This window comes from Phodopus roborovskii, unplaced genomic scaffold (assembly GCF_943737965.1).
Source record: "Phodopus roborovskii unplaced genomic scaffold, PHOROB, whole genome shotgun sequence".
In the NCBI taxonomy this organism is placed as follows: domain Eukaryota; kingdom Metazoa; phylum Chordata; class Mammalia; order Rodentia; family Cricetidae; genus Phodopus; species Phodopus roborovskii.
Window position 1 is genome coordinate 2127235 of NW_026126443.1, and position 23184 is coordinate 2150418.

Consider the following 23184-nt stretch of genomic DNA (forward strand, 5'->3'; position numbering starts at 1 on the left):
AAAGCCTTGTTTTCCAATCACCCTTTTCATCACTATCTTATCTTGACATTTTATGTCTTCTAAATACAATGTGGAAACTAATGTTGAACTTCCATGCCCCATTAATCCCTCATGCTCCTTACAACTGTCTGCACCAGTGAACATCTGGGAAAGTCATGGGTGAAAAATGAACGTTGAGTTGTGTCTCATTATGTCTAAATCTTATAAGATTGTGTGTCTATGGTAAGGTTGGATCCTTGGCTTTCTAGTAGGAAGCATTTTGGAAAAAAATAAAATAAAAGCCATCCCTGATGTAGAATACCTGCCAATAATAAAGGGCATGGTTCTAGAAAAGCTTCTCAACCTTGCTAAGTTTTTGTCTTCTCTCTCTCTCTCTCTCTCTCTCTCTCTCTCTCTCTCTCTCTCTCTCTCTCTCCTCACTCAGTCAGTCATTTACTGACTGAGTAACATTTTGTGTGGTTAGTCTATCTTTAATAATTTATACAATTCTTCACAAAGCCACTGCTGTTTGACCTTTCACCTCTGACCTGAATGCACATTTACACCTTGGTTTCCACAGGTACTCTATGAGCACAGCAGTAGAAGCCAAATCTCTCTATAAGTTTTGCTGTGGTCTGCTCTTCAGATGGGATCTGCACACTATTTGCTGGAAGGTTTCTACAGCAGATGTTAGCAAGCAGACAAGCTAGCACACAACCCCAAAGCCCAGAGCATGCTGCGCCAGGCACTCACACACTTGCCAATACCAAGCCCAGAAGTGCTGCAGGGTGATGGAGGGAGTGTGCTCTGAGGGGCAAGCGCTGCTCCGAAGCCCTGCTAATGTCTCTGTGTGGCCATGCTGTATTTTCAGCTTGTCATCATGGCTGGGACAGTGCTGCTTGCCTACTACTTCGAATGCACTGACACTTTTCAGGTGCATATCCAAGGATTCTTCTGTCAGGATGGAGACTTAATGAAGCCTTACCCTGGAACGGAAGAAGAAAGCTTCATCACCCCTCTGGTGCTCTATTGCGTTCTGGCTGCCACTCCAACCGCTATTGTAAGTACAGAAACAGAGTTCTTTATTGTCAGACACCTGAAAGTATTTCCTGTTTGCCTTTTTCTCCTCCTTGCTGCCTTCCTGGGTTCTCACAAGCAAGATGCCTTATCGACACTATCCTATTTCAGCTGGAGACAGACTGAATGGAAGTCTGCATAAAAATAAACAAAAATTAAAATTGATCCTGCCTTTTATAGATAGAAGGATTAGTTTTGCTTTTTAGTGTCTGAGGTTTTGAAGCTCTGCTTTTTAAAGCATGAGTGAATGTCAGAAATCAACAGACATGATTGGCTGACCTGTTAAGAATAGCTACTGTGCTCTCGGAAGAAGTATGCTGCGAGGTGTGTGCATTCAGGAACCCGACTGTTAGTGGTGATGGCATTGCCATAGAGACTCAGATCAGAGGAAAGCAGAACCCTCCAGCTGCTACCTCCTGCTGCCACAGTTGAACTGTAGAGGCCAGATATGAGCAAAATTACTTGACCCAAAATGTGATGTCTTTGCCCTTGTCCAAGTCACGTCACAATAAGCTCAGTTACAACTGTCCTTTATTTATTTCATTGTCTCTCTCTTGGGGTCAAAAAATGAACAGACAGCCCAGTAGGGAGACTACTTCAAGGGCATAAAGCTTGCAGATCCATGTTAGGCAGCCAAGTGATTTAACACTCAGACATTATCATTTTATGATAGTGTTAAAATAAACACTTCTGTGTCTGAACACATTGCTGTTAGCAGGGCAGATTAATCTGGGTGTAATTTCAGTTCCCGCTCTGCCCTTCTTTTCTAATAGCTTTCTAATAATCCTCCACTCTTTCATTTTACCTCTAACATGCCCTCTGCTCTCTTTCAGTTAGGGCCTTCATAAAAACACTGCCTGATTTGCTGAAGAATGTGATGATTGCTCAGACATTCAGCCCAAAAGCTATTCTCTGTGGCAATGCTTCTCTTGTCTTTTGATGAAACGTGACTGTAATTTTGAGGCTATAGACATAAGTCATCACACTTTAAGTTTATTCAAATCATTTGATCCAGCATCAGTAGAGCTCCTCTTAACTACTAAGACTTCAGGGGAAATGAGAGCAATATTGATGAGATGCAACATGATGTATCTGGGTGGTTAAAAACATTAGGTCTATAGAACAGCATATCTTGTTCGCACCCTGGCTAGGCAACTCATCTTACTGATTCCTTCCAGAGAAGACCAGACTGTCATTGAGTTTAGAACTCCTAAAGTTCCAGGAGTAAAGGACCTGGAAGGGAATTATTCTCTGCCTGCTTTGGCATGGCAGGACAAAGGTCCTCATCTGAGAATTATGACATTCCATTGAGAATCCCTGTATGGCCTCTTCTAAAGGGATGGGAACCAGATATAATGTCTATGTCTCCTTCCCAAATTCCTTACTTATTATCCCTGGGAAGAAAAGAAAGCATAGAAAGAAAATATTCCTGTGTCTCACAAGGCAGAAGACTCTAATAAAACAAAGAAGCAGGTTAAGATCTGTCTAGAATGGATGGTGGAGGCTCTACCAAAAGGCAGTGCTTTAGTTTGGAATTGGATTGTGTCATAAGCATATCATTGTCTTATGTGTTCAGACATGAATTGACAAATGACGCATTGCATTACTAATATATTTTCTTCCTTCCTTCCTAGTCTCATTATCTATATCTTCCTATAATTATTTTGTATTTATAGATATTTTGCTCATTAAAAAGCCCTAAGACCAGTAGAAACATTAATAAAGATGAATGGAAATTAGAATCAGAAAAACAGTATAATTTCTGAGTAAAATCAAAAGCAAATTCTTCAAAATGTTAAGAGTACATGAAAGTGGAAGAGACAATATGGGAAACTATTGGGGGTGAGAACATGGCTCAGGGTAAGGAGCGCAACAAAGAATTAATGAGACCAAGGGATAACAACATTCTGTATGAAAATTTCACCATAAAAATTATTTTGTGTAACTAAAAAAAGAAAGCATTTTATAATCAATGTGTGCTCTGCTGGTGTTGCCTAGGTGATCCTCACAAGCAGCCCAGCGAGATGGATCAGAAGTATTCCAAAGAACATAGAAAACCATGATCTAGAGTCCCCTTCATCTTTCAGTTGAGAACACTGAGATACACTTTGGCTAAATGATGCCCTGAAGGTTACATTTTTCTGTAAACATATGGACAGGGATCTGCCCATTGGGTTCCATTTTTGTCTTCCTTCTCCTATTGAGAGCATGGTTGGGGATTGATGGGTTAGTGGCAGAGAGCAGCACAATACTTGACCCTGCTGGTCAGCAGTGTTATTACTTCAAGACTCCAACTCTGTGAGCAGCGCTAGGCCAGACATCCTCTGAGCTCTGGGAAGGAGCTGTGTTCACTTCTGCCTACTGAGTTACCATTTGCTCATGTGTGGGGTCTCAGGGTCTCTGAGTCCTAGTGCCTCCTTCAGCACACACATCTACTCAGAGCTCCCAGCATTCACTGTCTTCCCTATGCAGGCGTCTCCCTCAGACTGGGGCCTCTATAACTTGGTGACTTCTGGCTGCTTGTATTCCTGTGGGATGTTTTCTCATCTCTACATGTTAAAAAGGGGATCAGGATCAATGATTTCCAAGACCCTTCTAGTTCCTAGATTTCACGAGAACACAAAAAGGCCATTTTGATAGAAGTTTCTACCTGTGAGATTCTCAGCAAGTCAAAGCTTCCTCTCTGGACTCACTTTTGTATGCGTGAGTCATGTGCCACATGACTGTCCAGTTTATCTGTTTCTCCTTAAATGAATTCCCTATGCTCCCTGGAGTATAATGAAGGCAGGACCACCTTTCAGTGATGTGCATAGCAACTAACCGTATGTTTAAAAAAAATAGCTCTACCTGGATTATCCTTGGCTTTTTGTGCATCTTCAAGCACAACAGCAGTGGCTGAACTGAGAGCCACACTCCTTTGTTTCCGCAGATGGACACTAACGAGCCCATCCACAGCTGCAGAGATGCACAGGGGAGGAATGAGGGGAAGACTGGGCCATTTGACCTGTAAACTCCCTGTTTTCCCTCTTATGCTTTCCTGTCAGAAAATATCAACCTCATATTGAGACAAGGCCACTTGGGATGAAATGCACAGGGCCAAAGCCACTGCTGTCACATATCTTTAGGAGAAGTTGAAGCTTGGAGAATTTATTGTGTCCAGAACTGTTTAGCCCACAGTGGTAACCCACACTTCAAAGAAACCTGCAGGGTGTGTTCTGACTACCTGGACAGCTTGAATAACTAACTGCTCCCTTGGGCATTCTGAATAAACTCAGACTCAGAGGCAAAAGAGAGAGCCAGGGAGCCTGCTTAGATAAGAGGATTTACTGGGCAAAGAATCTGATTTACCCTTATTTTATCTCAGTCCCAGTGGCACAAGGCATGAGAAGATAGCTATTAAACCTTTCTCTTGGCCTCACAATGAAGTGACTGGGGAGTATTTAGCATTGAAGCAGCAGAACATTTGACTCCCTGCCCAAGAGAATTGAAATGACTCACAGCTTGTATGCAAGTGTGTGAGCACCTGTGCACACACACGCACGAGCACACCACACACACACACACACACACACACACACACACACACACACACACACACACAAACAGGTGACTCAGGAACAATTTCCTCAGAAAGGAAAAGCCAAACACAACTTGATACAAACTTAGCCAGACTTGCAAATCTCCATTTTTGTATTTGTGCAAGCGCTCTGCATCAAACGTAAAAGAACACTGCAGATCACAGAGTGGTCTCTTGGTGCTGAGTCTGTTGGCTGACTGACCAAGGCTGCAGCTGCTCCTGTAAAGGGGGCATTGTGAACCTTGCACTCCCACAAAATCCACCTCTTCCGGGCTCTGAACAGTCTCCTTCACTGAAAGTCTGACATTTCCTAAATTACATCCTTCCCCTCTGAGCCTCATCATGTGACTTCTTTAGACAGAAAATCCTTTTGCCACTGTTGGTATTATACTGTCTTTACAATTTACACTTTCTTCTTGGGTGAACATTTAGGTGACCCAATTGAAAAACACTAAAAATCAATTTTCACAGTTTTTAATTCATACTACAGATTAAAGATCCAGATTTCTCTTAGTGGTATTTGTTGAATTATTTCCAGCTATTCCTAGCTTAAAGGTATATTGTTGTTGTTTGTGGGTGTTTTTATTTTGTTTTGGTTTTTTGTTGTTGTTTTGGATTGTTTTTTGAGACAGTGTTTATTTTTGTAACAGCCCTGACTGTCCTGGAGCTAGTGCCGAAGACCAGGCTGGCCTAGAACTCACAGAGATCTGCGTGGCTTTGACTCCCAAGTGCTGGGATTAAAGCTGTGCACCACCACTGCCAGAATTTTTTTAAAGAATATTGTTTAACTAAAAAATTATGTGCTGCTTAAATTACTTGGAGATTACAACTAGTTCAGTTTTTTATTGAGGACAGGATTTCAGTAAAATTATTTTAGGTTTCCATTTTCCTTGTCCAGCAAAACAAAAGATGTCAGTGAACTCTGTGTTTTTAGGAATATATAGTCCCACCTTTCTATAATGCCATGCATAGTCTCAAGAAAGACAGCTTTCTGAGTGGGTGGAGGTGGTTTCTGGGTTGAGATCAAAAGGCAGTCTCTAGTATTATCACAGACAAGGGATAGTTTTCAAAACGCTATCATACAGACAGCCTTTCCCATTTATGCTGTTAAAGGCTTTCAGTATATCCAGTGGTAATGTCTCTTATTTATATCTATGTATGATAAAGCCAAAGTCATTAATTCTTGGGATAACTACAGTTCTGCAAGTAAAGGAAACAGACTCTTTCAGATCAAGCGTTCTACAGTATCACTCATCATGAAAGATAAAAACCCAGAGTAAAGGAGACTGTCATAGTGCAGGCACAGAATCTATATTTTTTTCTCATTTCCTGACTCACTTTTTAAATGTACAAAAAGAAAAAAAAAATAAATGCTCATGACTGTGGAAGTCTCCCAGGCAGAATGTTGAGTTTTAGCTCTCACAGTAACAGAAGGTGCTATGCAATCTGCCAAGGGAGAATAGGTGTCTACATTTGTTATACCCAGCTGTAAAGCCTATGAACCACAACAATAACCAGCATAGAAAGGTGTACTCAAGGGTAAAATAGTGGCACTGAAGTCCTCAAGATAACCAACAGACTTAAGGTCTGCTCAATAGGGGAAATCATGCCTGGTATGTAAACTTAGAAAATTTACGTTAGCTGGTAAGGCCATAGACCCTAGAAGATAACCTATTACTGCCACTCTTCTAAAGCAATATAATCTCTACTTGCATTATAAATAATTGCCCTTATACTCACAGATAAATATAGTTCTCACCCCCTCATCAAATAGCTTCTTTTGTCAACAGACAGAAACCATCACAGAAATCCTTAACTGGTCAAATACAGAGAACAACTAACTGTGAGGTGCCCAGTTACACCTGATACAGCTGCAACACTGCCCACACATCTAAAGCACAGAGAACATCATGGAAAAAGGAGACAGAAAGATTATAAGAGCCAGAGGGCCAGAATTTCTACTACCTGAAAGTATCTTCTATAAGGAAAAGTACAATAATACGGCTGCCTAAACAATAAGTGAATAATGATACCAGCTTACATGCCAGTGTCATAGGGCCCCATCCCTAGATGATGAGTTACAAGCAATTTAGTGATTGATAAAAGAGGGAGAATCAGTCTTCCTCAGAGAGGAACCCCTTCATTGGTTATCTAATACCAAATGGTCAACCCTAAGTATTCATACAGATGAACAAGACTAAAAAGATGCAGGAGATCCACGTCACAGAAAGTACAGATGTAGTGGGAAGTGAAAGGGGGGAAGATATTACATACAAATTAAAATCAAAATGGAACAGGTGTACAAGGTTTTATGTATGCAAAATTGGGGCCTTGAGAATATTTTCATTCACTTTGTAACAATTGTGCTTCCCTAATCTAAAAGTCTGAAATCACCCCCAAATCCTTTGAGATCCAATGCTTTAAAAGCTTCAAGTTAGGGAGCATTTCAGTGTTTGAGTTTTTTATACTCAGTCTGTGGCCACACTGATCTTTAAACCACAATATGTAAAAAAAAAAAATAAGTAAATACAAAAGGATATCATTATACAATATCAAAGGGGCTCACTCAGCAAGTGGACACACATTTGCAAACACTGAACACTGGAGGACCTAAATACACAAAGAAAATATTAACATATCTGAACAAAGATTTCAATGGTAAAAATATCAGGCAATTTTAGCATCCCACCTCTTGTTGTGGATAGATGCTAAAGAAATGAGACCAATAAGAAAATATCTGATTTACAGATCTAACAGGCACATAGAGAAGATTGTATTTTATTCCCACATGATACATACTCCCTAACATGAATGCAACATTGTCCAGGATGAATCATATTGGGCACAAAACAATTCATACTATTTAAGACAAATCATATCTAGTCTTTTTTCTAGCACAGTCATATAAATCTACATGAGAAAATTAACAAGTATGTATAAACTAAGCAACATGCTCCAGAGCAACAAATTGGTTAATGAAGAAATCAAAGACTATTTTTTTTTATTTCCTGAGGCCTGGGGAGATTGTTTAGTGGGAAAAATGATAACCTAACTTTGAACCATCAGCACCTGTGTCAAAACTTAGTGTGCATTTGTAAGCAGGAGTCAGGTAGCAGGTAGAGATAGGGGAATCACTGGAGATCACTGGCCTTCGAATCCAACCAATCTCTGAACTTCAACATCAGTGGAAAACATTGTTTGAAAAAAATAAGGTAGACTGTGATTGAGGAAGACACAGGAGGTTGAGTTATGGCCTCCATTTGAATGTGTGCACACATATGTGAAAACCAAACAAAACAAAAAACAGCATGCCAAAATTCATGGAATGAAAACATTGCGATTCTAAGAGTGAACTTTATAGCTATAAGTACTTTAAACAGCAGAGAGGAAAGATATCAAATAACACATAATGCTAAGGCTCGAGGAATTAAGAAACTACATATAGAGGACATAACAGAGAGAAATAAATGAAAAAGACATTAGAAAATAATAGAAAAGTCTAGAAAGCTTAAAATTAGTTTGTATGCAATATATAAAGAAGATTTACAAGGCTTTAGCTCTTTTGTAAAAAGGAGAAAAGGGAGAAGACCCCAAAAGTCAGAAAAGGAGACACATAAATACTACAACAGAAAGACAAAGGACAATTAAGAGACTATCAGGAACAACTATAGGCCAACAAATTGTATAACCTAAAAGAAATGAATCTAAACTTGAATCATGAGAAAATAGGAAATATAAATAGACAATAATAAAAGAGAAGATTGAATCAAAAACAAAAAGTCTGTCAGTAAACAAACTGTAAGGATCTTCTCTGCTGATTTCCACCAAATGATAAAAGAATGAGTATCAGTTGTCCAGACTATTCCAAGAAATTAAAGAGAATAAGATGCTTGTAATCTTATTTTTATGAGACCAGAATTCTCCCAGTGTTAAATCCAACAAACAGTACATCAGAAGAGATCTCCAGGCCATTATTGCTGATGAACAATCGTGCAAAAGTCCTCAACAGGATGTTATCAACTTGAGTTGAGCAGCACATAACTCAAAATCTTCAGACAACCTAAAGTAACCACAGATGCCAAGAAAATAAAAGGGACCATGATGGGGACTATAGAGGATAGCAGGATACAGCAGATCTGAAGAGATAAATGGAAAAAACTGGGAGCCTTAACTGGATAGTGGGGAGGGAGGTGACTACAGAAGAAAGGGGAGGGAGGAAGGCAAATAACACTAAATATGTTTGAAATGTTTTAGAGAATCATATTGTTTTATATTTGCATAAAACTGCATATAATACATAGAAATGTACAGTGTGGCATTTGGGCTGACTCCCCACAAAAACTATAGACTGTCTAAATGATCCCCACCCCTGCCAGAACCAGGCATGAGAAACCTTTCAAGTTGCCAGTCAGGGTAGTCCAAGAAACTACCAACATAATATAGGCTATTGCTGTTTGCCTTGCTTTCCTTAGAGGTTAAAGGTAAATCTCTATTGCTGATGATGGCATACATTATGGATAAGAGTTGTAAGATTCAAGTTTGATATAATATGAAAGTTTCCTTCTTGGGGGTCTAGCTTTCAAAGTACCAGGAGTGGTGTGCAAGCTGCTAAGAGAGGGGGACAGTCAGCAATCCTACTAGCTGTGGCATCTATGAACCACAACAATAACCAGCTGACAAGATATCCCTACAGGTGAAATAGTGGAATTTATATCTTAGTAATAACCAACAGCTGTATAATTGGTCTCAAGTTCAACTCTACACAAAGAAAATCATGCCTGCTTCTAGAAATTTAAACAACTACCTGGAGCTAGTGAGGACATATATCTTAGGGAAGAACCACTTCGCAGCATAATTCCTAAGTGCATTTTAGAACTTGTCCTTATATCCACAGATAAATGTGATTTTCAATTCCCATCAAACAGCTTCTCTTTGCTGCACACAGAGGCCACTAGAGAAACTCACAACTAATCAAAATTCAGAGATCAACTGACTGTGGGTTATCCAGCCCCATTAAATACATGTAAGCACAACTCCTGCAGCTAAGTCTCAGACAACATCATGGAAGTGGGGACAGAAAAATGACAGAGTCTGAGGCCAGAATGTCTTCTGCAGGGTTGTGTTTTATTGTGTTATATTTCCTCTAGAAAAGACAGGGGCTAAAACCTGGATATCTCAACCATATGGCTGCCTAGGCAAGAACTAATCAAGGACACACTAGCACAGAAGGGGGAAATCTCACACAGCAGCAAGCTCCACCTACAAACTAAGAACTAATGAGAAACATATAAATAATAATAATAATAATAATAATAATAATAATAATAAATGAGACATTGATTTGAAGGAAATAAGGATGAAAGCACATGAGAAGGATTGTAGGGGGAAAGGGAGGAAGAAATGGTGTAATTACATTTTAATTAATTTTTTTTTAGTGTTAAAATGGTCACCCCTGTGATTAAGTAAAATGCATCCCAAAAATATACATCACATTAATAGAATGGAAGACAAAATCATGATTGTTTTAATAGATTAAAAAGTGTTTGAGAATATTCAGTATTTTTTCATTATAAAAATGCCCAGTGAGTTGCCTGAATACTATAAAAATGATATATAACTTATTTACACTAAATGGAAAGGTAGATAGCCTTTACTCCAGAATCAGAAGAAAAATGTCCAGGCTCATCACTTCTACTCAGCATAGTCCTAATTAGAGTAATTGTGTAACAAAAAGAACTCAAAGGTTTCCAAACTAGAAATGAAGAAATTATATTGTGCCTCTTTGCATTTGGTCTGAAGACCAAATGATGCCACCCAACCTTGTGACAATAAACTAATGCAAGAAAGCTAAAGTATGTAAATTTAGCGTACATACGTGATATTGCTATACATTGAAAACTCTCTGAAAAATGAATCAAGAAACCTATGTACAATAGCTACAGATATTTCAAATAATAATAAAATTAAGTTCAGAACAGTGTCTTCTAGACATGAACTCACAGCAGCTTTGATTTCCTGCACAAGTTCAAACTAGTCAACAGTCCAGCATGAATGGGAGAAAAGCTCATGAGGAAGTATTGACCATTGATAGCTAATAGGAGAGTAGAAGTCAGTTGTTCAAAATATTACAAGAAATTGAAGAGGGCAAAATACTTTTAAGAGTTTTATGAGATCAACTGACTGTGGAATACCCAGCCATGCCCCATACTCATGCACCATAGACATCACTACTTAGATTCTGTATGTATTTCAAAAATAAGGGAAAGGCTGAAAAGATAGCTCATAAATTAAAGGCACTTATTGCTCTTCTAGAGAACTCAGTTTTGATCCTCAGCATTCACAAAATGGCTAACAATTATCTGTAACTCCAGTTCCAGGAGATTTGACAACCTCTCTGACCTCCAAAGGCTTACTTGCACACAGTGTATAGACATACATACAGGCAAATAGTGTTGGGGAAACTAGAAATCTATCCCTAAAAGATTGAACTCTAAGCTTGGATTCTATGCTTAGACTTTATGGAATAATAAATGCAAAACCTATTAAAGATTTAATATAAACCCTATAATTACAAAACTACAAGGAGAAAACAAAGGAAAACTTGATGACATAGGACCTATTGATGGACAGAGTACCAGGTGTCTACATTCAAAACAACTGGACAAAGCAGCCTTACGGACTACAGCCAGGATTTCTGCATCTTCTTAGAATCCCCCATGACAGCGCCCCTTACCAGCAGGAAGTAGTTTGGAAAGAAAGATGCTCAAATTCCCACATATTGTCTATAAATGTTTGTTATCATTTAAATGGACTTGGTTATATAAAATATATATGTATATATGCATATATATATATACATATATAGCTAATGTGCATGTGAAAGGTGCTTGATAATGTAGTTCCTTGTTGGCAAAATTACAGGTATAATAAAATATGGTCTGCTTTGTGGGTATAATCCAAAAAAAAAAAAGTGAAGATGTAGCAAACAAGGGACCACCTTATAACAGGGTAAGTAGAGATGCCAATTAGTAAAGTTACTAATAATAGGGGTATTCCTCAAAAATATAAACATGGAACTGCCATGTGGTCCATCAGTCCCAAAGGAAATGAAGTCTGTATATTGAAGAAATCTGTACTACCATGCCTATTACAGCTTCATTCACACTAGCCAAGATGTCAAATCATTCCAAATGTCCATCAACAGATAATTAATAAATGAATAAAATGTGGTGTGCACAATGAAACACAAGTCAAGTATAAACACTTGGAAAGTCATTTGTAACATGATTGATCTTGAAGGATTTTAATACATGACATACTCCCAACACAGAAATAAGCATCACAAGATCTCACTCATGTGTGGAATCTAAAGAATGGCAGGAACCTGGGAGGTTAGGGAGAGGAGCTTGAGGAAATACTGTTCAAATGATTCAAAATTTCGGTTAACTAGGAACATCCCAGAAATCTTCAACAGGGTACAACATGACTACTAAGACATCGTGAACTTAAGAAAAGCTAAGTTGATGCTAAATACTTGCACCCCCAAAGTGGTGACTATGTTTGGTAAGATACATGTTAACTACCTGGCTAGAGTCACACAATGTCTAATATAAATGCACTTTAGAGCATCATGCTGAAATTAAAAATGCATATAATTTTATCATTTAAAAGTAGTTTCAATTTTGTGAATAATGCATCAAGAATGGTAATATACAAAAATAATCACCATGTTTCAGTATAGTTTACATATTTGCATTTGAGTTTTGTATGTGAAAGGTGACTAATCACATATGGCAGCTGCCCTCATGACTTAAAGTATGCTTACTACTGTGTCAAAGGTCATGAGTCACTTAGGATTGTGGCTAGCATGGCTGGGAGATGAAAATGCACTAACAAAATTTATCTACAGTTCATTCTTGCCAGAGCCAATTTGGCCTTTACCACTTCTCAATGGAGGACACTCTGATTTACCATGATTGATGTGTGTTTTGTTAGCCAACAAGCATAGAAGTCTAAATAAGTAGGGCAGCCAAAACTGAACACATGGAAACTCCCAAGTGCCCCAGCTGCTCTTTGTATAGATGATGGATTGAGGCAGGGTGGTCCAACAGAAGTACAGATAGAGGGGCCAAGGCCCTGCCAAAGCCAGAGCCATAAATCTTCCATTATGAGCAAAATGGCTTCAACTGTGGGCTGCAAGTTTGTCAGAAGGCAGAGCCATCCTTTACCTTCACAGCCCTGCAGACTCATCACCCCTACAAAAACAGAAGACCCAAACAACAGAGAAATAGTAAAATACATGTATGGTTAGGAAGATGACTGTCATAAAGCCCATTCAATGTGAAAGGAACTGGATTGCTCATCAGCAACTTGATATCCATCAAAGTTTTACAAAAAGTCAGGTATATGTCACTCTATTTTGACTATAAAATGACCCTTTGACCCTGTCTTCTCTCCATCTTCCTTCTTTTAGTACTTATGCATTTAGTATATTCCAGGCATTTCTGGTATCTAGATATAAATATTCAATTCATGTTTTCTCTTTTTAATGACTTTTATTGATCATATAAAATAATGGGCTTCATTATAAATATACAGATTAAAATATACCCTTGTTCTACTTTTTCTCTTTTATGTTCCATACCTCCTTTGTGATTTGAATGTTGGTAGCAATATTATTTTTGGATCAGCTTCACTTTCTTAAATTTTTTTCAATTCCTTGTATTTAGTGTGTGTGTGTGTGTGTGTGTGTGTGTGTGTGTGTGTGTGTGTGTCTGTGTGTCTGGTGTGTCTGTCTGTGTTTCTGTGTGTCTGTGTCTGTGTATGTCTGCACATGCACATACCACAATACATGCATGAAAAATTCAGAAGCCAATTGTGAGAATCAGTTCTTTCCTTCCATTACCTAAGTCCCAGGGACTGAGCTCAGGTCATTAGGCTTGAGGGATGCAATTATTTTAAGCAATTTAGGCCAGACTCAGAAAGACATAGTTCACGTTTTATTCTCATTTGTGGGTCTAAAATTATTCTCAATGCTAAACCACTCTTGCAGAGTACCTGGATTTGATTACCAGCACTCACGTGGTGGCTCACAACCATCCCAAACTCCAGTTCCAGGGTATATGATGCCCTCTTCTGACCTCCACAGGCACCAGGCAAGCATGTGGTACACATACATATGTAGGTGAAGCATTCATACACATAAATACATCAAAAATAATATAATGCATAGGGATTCTTAAAACACTGATAAAAATTTTCCAAACTTGCAGGTTATATTAAGGCAAAGACAAGCACCTTTAAAGCATGATTTTTCTGGAGATTAATTGGAAACAATTATAAAAGGTCACAAATCTGTATAGTATATTGGTTACTGTAGGGTTTGAGTCTAGTTGACCTGGACTCAGTACCCCCATGTGCTGCTTGTGTGCCTTAGAGAACCTCCTTGGCTCTCTAGGAAGGAAAATGTGTACATACCTAGGCTGAGGAACTCCTGAGCATGTTAAGATGCTGAAGTACCTTATGCCTAGTATTTAATGGATGGCAGCAATTGTTAACTTTTACTCTTTGTTGGTAACTTCCATTCTCAGTTGTTTATTTTGACCATGCTTATTCCTTATTTTAAATTTCAATCTTCCATGCTTGGTGCTAGCAGGATAATTTTTAAATGTCAGTGTAGACACCAATATCAAAGAGCTTACAATCTTTGTGTCCTAGTTAGGATTTCTATTTCTGTGAAGAGATACTATGACCATGACAACTCTTATAAAAGAAATAAGTTGATTGGGGTGGCTTTCAGTTCAGAGGTGTAGTTTATTATCATCATGGCACAGTGAAACATAGCAGCATACAGGCAGACATGGTGCTAGAGAAGGAGCTGAGAATTCTAGATCTTGACCTTCAAACAACAGGAATTGAACTGAGACACTGATCATAGCGTGAACATAGTCCACCCCCACAGTGACACACTTCCTCGTACAAGCCACACCTCCTAATGGTGCCACTCCCTATGAACTTCTGGGAGCCAATTATATTCAAACTACCATAGTAATACCATGTAGGTGTATAATGATTTAAAGGGCACTAACTCAAGAAACAAGAGAGGGATGTAGTAATAAAAAAGTAACACTCAAACCACTTTAGTGTAGGAGAAACCCACCTCAGGCAAAGATGATCAAATAAGTATTTACAGTGAAAATAATAATGTATTGTGAGATGTAAAAGTATACTTTCTCGGACCATTAGCCATCTGAATTATTCTTCATTGTTACAACTTCCAAAATAAGTAAAAATTTTAATCCTGCCACAAGCTTTATCCTAAACTCTGCTACACACTGTTATTTTAATTTATGTTTTATATGACCTTATAATTTAATATTTCCTTGGATTGTATCTTAAATAAACAAATATTGGCTTCTGCAACCCTTTTGAAGAATTAAATACAAGACACTCTCTAGCCCACCATCTCCCCAACTGACAAGCAATTCTCCTGCTTGACATTTCTTTAATATTCCTTCCCCCAGATTTTTATTGGTGAAATATCCATGTATTTCATAAAGTCAACAAGGGAATCTCTGATTGCTGAGGAGAAAACAATCCTAACAGGGGAATGCTGTTATCTGAATCCCTTACTTCGAAGGATCATCAGATTCATAGGTAAGTACCACAGCCTGGTGAACCGAGCATCAATGGATCAATAAATCATAATAAATTTGGAGGATGTATTTTATCAAATAAGCTAAGATACAGCCGTATCAGCATTAAAATCAAGGGGTGCTTGGGGATTTTCCACAAATAGAAAAGAAAAACCTAATTCTGGTGCCATGTCAAATATTTGGTTCTTGAAATCAGGTGGCATTTATTAAATTGTTGAAAGAAATGATTTCAACTAATTTCTCCAAGCCCAACATTTCTCTTGCTATTATCCCTGAACATAAGTTTTAACATTGATTAGGTATTGACATATGTTAAAGGGTAAGGGTCAGGTAAAGATTGGGGGACAAATGGGAACATCAACTAAATGAAATAGTTGAATTTCCTGGAAGAGTTTTCTGGCCTATAGATCTGGCAGGTTCTTGAAAAATAAATGCCTTTCCAAACTTAGAAAAGAACTGTTTACTTTAGTGTTCTTGATAAGGAATAATGAAGGTATGATTAATGTCCTTTCTAAAAATACCTAGAGTTCTATAGATGATGATTACATTATGGGAATGTGTATATTGATGCAGACAGAAACATAAATCTTTCAGAATTCCTATGTTATAAGTACTCAATAAATGGTTATTAGGTAGGTAGTGTAACAAGACCTTGCAAACATCTGCTGACAAGATCTTCATAGGCGCCCCAATAAAATTTCCAACTATGAACATGGCTGTTACTAAAACAAGATATGGTATTAATTAGAGAACTGAGAACCAGGTATGTCATATCTTGTTCCTTTTGATAAATAATACCTTTTATCCTCTTATACTAAAGGGTTTAAGTTACAAAGAATTCATCTTTTCAAAGTCAAACATGCTATAATATCTCTGATTGATTGAGAATAAAAAAAAATGTGCTAGAGCAGGAAGCCTAAGAAAATTTTATGTAAATGTAGCAAATCAAAAATTAACATCTCAATACTCTTGGAAATTTATGAATGTCTGCAAAATTAAAGTTTTAGTAGACTGCAAAAGACTACAGTTGGATAACATACTACTGTCCGATTCAATTGTTCCAAACAATGGTTCTTTTCAAACATGTCTAGAGTTAAACCAGTTCCCACTAGCTACCAAATCATGGGAAAAGAGGAAATAAGATAATATTTATCACACTGAATACTGAACTAGATAGTTTTAAAATTACTTCATTTAATCTGCCAAATGTTACATAAAATGTTTTATTGTTTAAAGTATAAAGACTAACAGAACACAGAATCGAGATATAATTTGATTCAAGCTTGTGCAATCCTTTCATATGATCTACCTTCTGTGAATATAATTAATAAGTTATTCAGTGAAAAACACCATTATGCTCCAATTAACTGTAAACATCTTTAAAAGTCACTATTACTGTTCTTTTGCAGAGAGAAGCTATATCTATCTGGGCCTCACCCTACCTGGGTCAAGGTACAAAGAACAGAAATTTTAGCTAGTGTTTGTCCCTTATGGGGACTCTGTGGCTTACATAAGTGCTTAGAAAGAGATGCCAGAAAATCCCTAACTCCAAGGATAAACCCTCCACATGGCAATCTGTGGCCCATGAAATTACCACTTAAGACACAACACTAGGCTAAGGCACTGTTTCAAGATCAATGCAGGACCATCAGGCTCCCACTAATAAGTGATGACACATTTGTCCATTTGAATCTTGTGTGCAAGGGGAATATGGTAAAGAAAGTACCAATATGACCACTCCATGATATGGTTAAGAGGAAGATGTTTTGTTGTAGATATGAGAACGAGAACAGCTGGAGGCATCTGGGAGAGTTCAGAGCAGAGAGTGAAAGAAGTAGAGTGAAAATTGCCAGCAAACTAGACCCAGCCAAGACCATCTATGAGAAAGGGGAGACTAGCAGGTGACAGAGAATAAAGAAAACCTAGTAAGAATAGTGCAGTTATAAGGAGGGTGAATAGTTGCAGAAGGAAAGGAGGCTGGAATGGGGGTTTTGAAATGGATAGCAAGTATGTGTGGTACTGAGGGAGCTTGGAGGCCAGCAACCACAGTTATATGAAATTGGAGACCCATATGTTTCCTCTGCCAAAGGTAAGGGAAATGATTCCTTTTGGCAGATGTGAGCTGGTTTCACAAGTTCCTAATAAATGCTGACTTTTATCTAATCACCAGTAATCCTCCTATAGTGCATGCTGAGCTTATTTCTGGATATTTGGGCTGCCTTTTAGAGTTTGGGGAATTGGGGTTTCCTTTGGACCTGACAAATTTGTAAGCTAATAGAGATCTGGATGCTAAAAGCAGGGATGTTCAAATCCATCATCTTGAGTTCAACATCATAATATAGCCAATGGGTACCATGTAAAGCTTGAGAAATTGGTAGAAGTTGCAATGAAAGGCAGATGGTTATAGAGTCACAAGAGGATTTGCTTCATATGTTCCTTGTTTTATGATACAAGGATCCACCCAGTTACTCAAGCAGAAAACCTGGGAGATTCTAACCATCTGGGAACTTGTTAGCAATGCAGAACTGTGGAACCAGTCCTGTACCTACTCAACCAGAAACGCTGAGGATTTAGCCTGATGATAAGTGTCAAAATTTGAAAACCTCTGACTTAGACAATTAAAATTCTCTTGCCCTTTTAACGAATTCCCCAGATGTTGCCTTTCAATTCACCCTCTCATCTTTACAAGGATACTATTTATTGCTCATCTGGCAGTCACTGGTGTGTGTGTGTGTGTGTGTGTGTGTGTGTGTGTGTGTGTGTGTGTATGAGTGCACACACACATGCTTGGTGTACCTACACATTCATGTGTGCACCCATATACCCGTACACTTGTGGATACTGGACAAGGATGTAGGTTGTCCTTTCCTATAACTCTCCACTTTACTCATTTGTGACTGGGTTGCTCTGAACCTAGAGCTAGGCTGACAGCCTCAAAATCCCAGTGAACCTGTGTCTCCACACCCTACATTGCTGGGGTTTACAGGCACATGCAGCCACACCCAGTTTTTTTTACATGGGTGCTGGGTAGTCACACTGAAGTGCTTATGTTCACATTACATGCACTCTTACTCATTGAACCATCACTCCAAACTATTCCCTTGTGTTCTTTGCATATTCTGCCTAACCCTTCATGATCTGAGACCTTCTTCTGTCTCCAGTATCATGACTCATTAAATTGCTTTACTGGCTGTCAGAAAGACTATAGGATTCCTATCTTGATTCTTGTTCATGTTATGTTCCTACTGTCTTGAGTATTCCTTTATTATTTAGCCACGTTTTGCAGGATCTGTTTAAACATTACCTGTTTATAACCAAACAACCAGCTACCTTGTCTTTCAGACCCCCCACTGAACCTTGTACTTTCATCTTTTATGTGCACTTAACATATTGGAACAGTTGCTTAAGTCTGTTACTCTTAATAATTTCTGAACCTTGGAGAGTAGGAACTTTATCTGAACAGCATATTGCAAACAGTGTGTCTCAGACATAGACTCTGAATGAATTTAGGGCTTGGGAGATCTTTATAAATTATGTTTGTTTGTTTGTTTGTTTGTTTTGATAAATGGAGATCAAAGATAAAACTTGTTAAATAATAAATTTCCCTAAAACTAACTTCACAAAGGCTGATTCTTACATCTTCATTTGTCTCCAACTTGGTTCTAGAACTTTAATGTACACACATAAGGCTGTTCGGAAGAGAGCTCATGAAAAGTACAGCCTGACTAGTCATATAACAGTGTTAGACCAAGGAGAGGGCCGTAGTCTGTTTATCCAGGAAAAGTTAATTTCTGAGTATCTAGATTATTTTGTTTATAAAAGGGAAAAACTGTATTCATTGAAATAAAATCTTTTAAATGGAAATATTTCCTTTGACAAAAATTAAAGTAAAATAAGGAAGTTATCAAACTCTATTAGAAGCATTACTGTAAGGAGCTTAATAGTCTGTTTTTCTATACCAGTAGTCACCAAAATACATACTCTGCAATCGGCATGACAACTGTTTTAAATGACTGGTCTAATTAAGTCTAAATGGTATGATTTCCCTTTGCAATTTATGTAATTGTTTTCAAAGCCATTATAAATAGTATTTCTTAGGAAATACAATCAGCTTTGTGTTAGAAAAAAAGCCAATGGATTAGCAAATTATTTTAAGGAAATGTGCTTCATACTAGGAGGATCAGAAAAAAGCATTTTTCTGGCAGGAGTAAGTGAATATGTCCTTCCTGCATTACAATTGTATAGTATATGTCAAAAGCCATAAAAATAAATATCCTTTTAAACCCCACATTCCATGTTGAATCATATTTTAACAAGAAGAAATGTAGATTAATTTTATGGACTAAATTACTTTCCATAATATAAATTAAAATGCCAAGACAATAACAATGGGACTAGAAAAATGGTTCAGCAGCTAAGAGCACATACTGCTTATGCAGAGAAGTTTGTTCTCCAGCACATCAATGAGGTGGTTCACAACAGCCTCGAACTTCAGTTCTACAGGATCCAACACCTCTGGCTTCCACAAGCATCTGTACTCACATTTACACACTCACACACATACCCATAATTAAAAATATTTTTGAAAAAATACAACAGTGTTGAAACTTTCATTATAACCTCAGAAATGGAGGAAACTATTTATGATATAATGCTATGCAAAATATTAAAATAATCTCTATCTCTATCTCTATCTCTATCTCTATAGATATATGCAGGGTAGGATAGAGCATGATAAATAAAAGATCCAGAAGCAGTTATTGGGGTTAAAACTTCAAGCTGAAGATCCAAGAAGCAAAGCAGCCAAGCCAGTGGATCTTACCTCTCCCCAGCAATCCTGTCTCCACAAATTCTCAGAGGCAAATGGTTGTTAATTCCTATCTCCTCCTCCTTTTATTCCTTTCTGGGACTAGCCATATCCTCCTGTCTCCACCTCCCTAGTGCTGGGATTAAAGGCCTTTAATCCCAGATGCTAAGGTCACCTTTGTATGAACTGTTTCTTTTAGGACTAGATCAATTTCATGTAATCAGTGTGGCCTTGAACTAACAGAGACCCATCTACCTCTTAATCCTGAGTGTGTGCCTGGCTTCTGTGGCTAACTAGTATGGCTGCTTTGCTATTTTGATCTCCTGTGGCTTTAATAAATCATAAATAATATATCACCACAGTAGGAAAGAAAACACTTTGGATTCTAGCACTGAGGCATGTGGATGAGTGTGAGGTAGTAAGATTGAGAATTCAAGTCCAGCCTGGGTTACCTAGTAAGACCTTGTCTCAAATAAAAAAGATACATTATGCAAATAGATATTATGTTCATGTGCTCCTTAAAATGAGAACAAAAAAAGAGATCATGGATTTGAAGGAGAACAAGGGGGCACTGGGGAATGGAGGGTGGAAAGGCGGAGGAAAGAAATGGTATAATTATATTATAATCTCAAAAATTAAAGAAAAAAGAATGGATTAAAACAAAAATTGACTACTGACACTTTAGAATGTAGAATAAGTGAATTATTTTGTTGTCTACTGCTCAGTAGTTAAATCTTAACTCATTTAATTATGAGTATGTATAATGTAATAATCAAAAACAACTAGAGATTTAAAATAGTATAAAAAGAAGGATATGTGACTTCTATCTTCTTCTTACTACATGATTTTTCCTCTCATTCCATCCATCACATTGCAGGCATAATAACCCACATCCTTAGTTTCTCAACGAAGATGAAACACTGGCATCCTTTCCAGCAGCAAAGACTTAAGGGAGCTATATATCACCCCCACACTCACAAAAAAAACCATGGAATAAACATACTTTAGAAAGAACTATTCTTGTAAACATCCAGTCATAAATGATTACTTTTTGTCTCAATGCTGATGAGTAGAAAGTAGTAGACTTAGCAAGGTTTGTGGTTTCCATATAGAAAGATGAATAAATTGACTTTCTCTTCATGAATAGCTACTTTATGTGGAGTTAATGGAAAAACACTACACCCATGCCAACAGTAGACTCTCTATTAGCACCTAGCTTGCCATTTAGAAACTAGTTATTATGGACTTTTCATTGCTGACCACATAGCTTTTCTATTATTACATTTAATCAAAATGTAATTAAATACCAAACAAGTCTTTTGCAATTTAGGTCAAGTCCAAGGATTAAGAACAGTGGACAGAATAGAAAATGGCATGGTAAATAGAATGTAACACTAATTGCCGTAAATTATGTGTGACCTGAGTGAAGCATGAATAGTTTAAATGCACTTTCAAAGGTCATCATGTTTCATGAATGTAAGAATTGATATTCAGAGACAAGCTTAATATCAGCCTTTTGAGAACTAGAAATTGGTTTCAATTTTAAAAATCATTTAAATGTACTTATTCTAAAAAGAGATTTCATTTAATCATTTTATTTCTACTTATATTATTTATAATTTAAATGTAAGGGAGTCAGTCATCTTCACTCAACTTTCAACTATTAATTTATTAAGATCATAGTTTTTTTCTAGGTCTGATAGTGTTAAGGGGGACATTTTTGTCAGCAAAACTGAATAAAATTTGCTGTGCTTGATTCTCTGTTCTAATTTGGAAAGCCAAGCATTGAACACCACAAATAACTAACTTGTGTTTTTTTTTTTTAGAAGACATGCTACAGAGAAAAGCTGATGGGGAAAATCAAATAGGATGTTTATGCCAACAGATAGGGAAATGTCTATAGAGTGAGGAGGCTGTCATGCAATAATAATTGTCTAGAGTTGATATTGATTTGATAAGACAACAAAACCCTCAATACAGGACAATCCCAGTGAACAGGGTGCCCAGAAATCAAGGCTACCTTCATGTACTCGCTTAAAACTAAATTACCCAAGAAGCCTAATGCTAATGTGTGGCATCTGGGCATCCATCTTTGTTTCTGAGCCAACAGTCTACCCCATAAAAACAAAACAAACAAACAAAAAACCTGTCAAGTGTCAGGCTTATAAACAAGTGGGAATGTTTCTAGAATGCAGAGATAGGAAACTTGAAGAGATAAGGAAGAGGAATTGGGAGAAATATTAGAACTCTTAAAAGAAATAGAACTATGGAACTTCTTTTTTGTTTGTTTGTTTGTTTTGGTTGTTGTTATTGTTTTGTTTTTCGAGACAGGGTTTCTCTGTGGCTTTGGAGCCTGTCCTGGAACTAGCCTTGAACTCACAGAGATCCACCTGCCTCTGCCTCCCAAGTGCTGGGACCAAAGGCTTGCGCCACCAATGCCTAGCAGAATCTCAAATTCTTGATCCCATGATCCCATGATGTTACGCTGTTTGGAACCCCTACTAGAAATGTGTGCTGTTTCTGGATCATGAATGTGGTTCAAGACTTCAAGGGGAGGACTGATGACAAAACTGGAAGCTGTGGTTGGCCTGAAAGGCCCTACGCAATATCTACTCAAGACTCAAAAAGTCATGGAGGGGAGGGGTAGATTTTGGTGGCTTTGCTCTGTGCAAAGGAAGAATATTCCCCTTTGAATGTTATTCTCAGTGTCTAAACTGTTATGGACCCAACCAGAGTCCTAACCCAGAATCCTATGGGCTTCCTTAATTATTGGAAGGAAAGATATAATGTCATATGAGACTCTTTTTCTGAGGACTTTACACAACAGCAGTGTTTGGACTCAAATAAAAAGACTAATTGAGCAGATAACTGCTTTCTTGAGCACTTTCCAGCTTAGGCAATGAAAAATCACAATACTTCAGCTAGCTCAACTGTTACAAAGCAGTGTTTCTCACCTTTAGCATGGTTAACTCATTAGGCCAATGTTCTAGTAGGACAGCTGACATGATTTAGTTTCATTTCTGTCACTGTTATAAAATATGTTGACTAAAAGCACTGTAGGAAAGCTCACACTTCCAGGTTCTTGTCTT

The 23184-nt window shown here is 37.7% G+C and overlaps 2 protein-coding genes across 2 annotated transcripts in view; one reads left to right on the forward strand and one right to left on the reverse strand.

Moving 5' to 3' along the window:
* LOC127224676 (bile acid-CoA:amino acid N-acyltransferase) overlaps window positions 1–23184 on the reverse strand; it is a 1166658-nt gene that overhangs the window by 1068673 nt on the left and 74801 nt on the right. The window lies entirely within an intron of this gene.
* Window positions 1–23184, forward strand: part of Plppr1 (phospholipid phosphatase related 1) — a 255617-nt gene that overhangs the window by 212395 nt on the left and 20038 nt on the right. Inside the window, exons 3-4 of the mRNA XM_051187785.1 lie at window positions 851–1039; window positions 15157–15289. Of these exons, the coding sequence (XP_051043742.1) occupies window positions 851–1039; window positions 15157–15289 (322 nt within the window). The remainder of the gene's footprint in view (window positions 1–850; window positions 1040–15156; window positions 15290–23184) is intronic.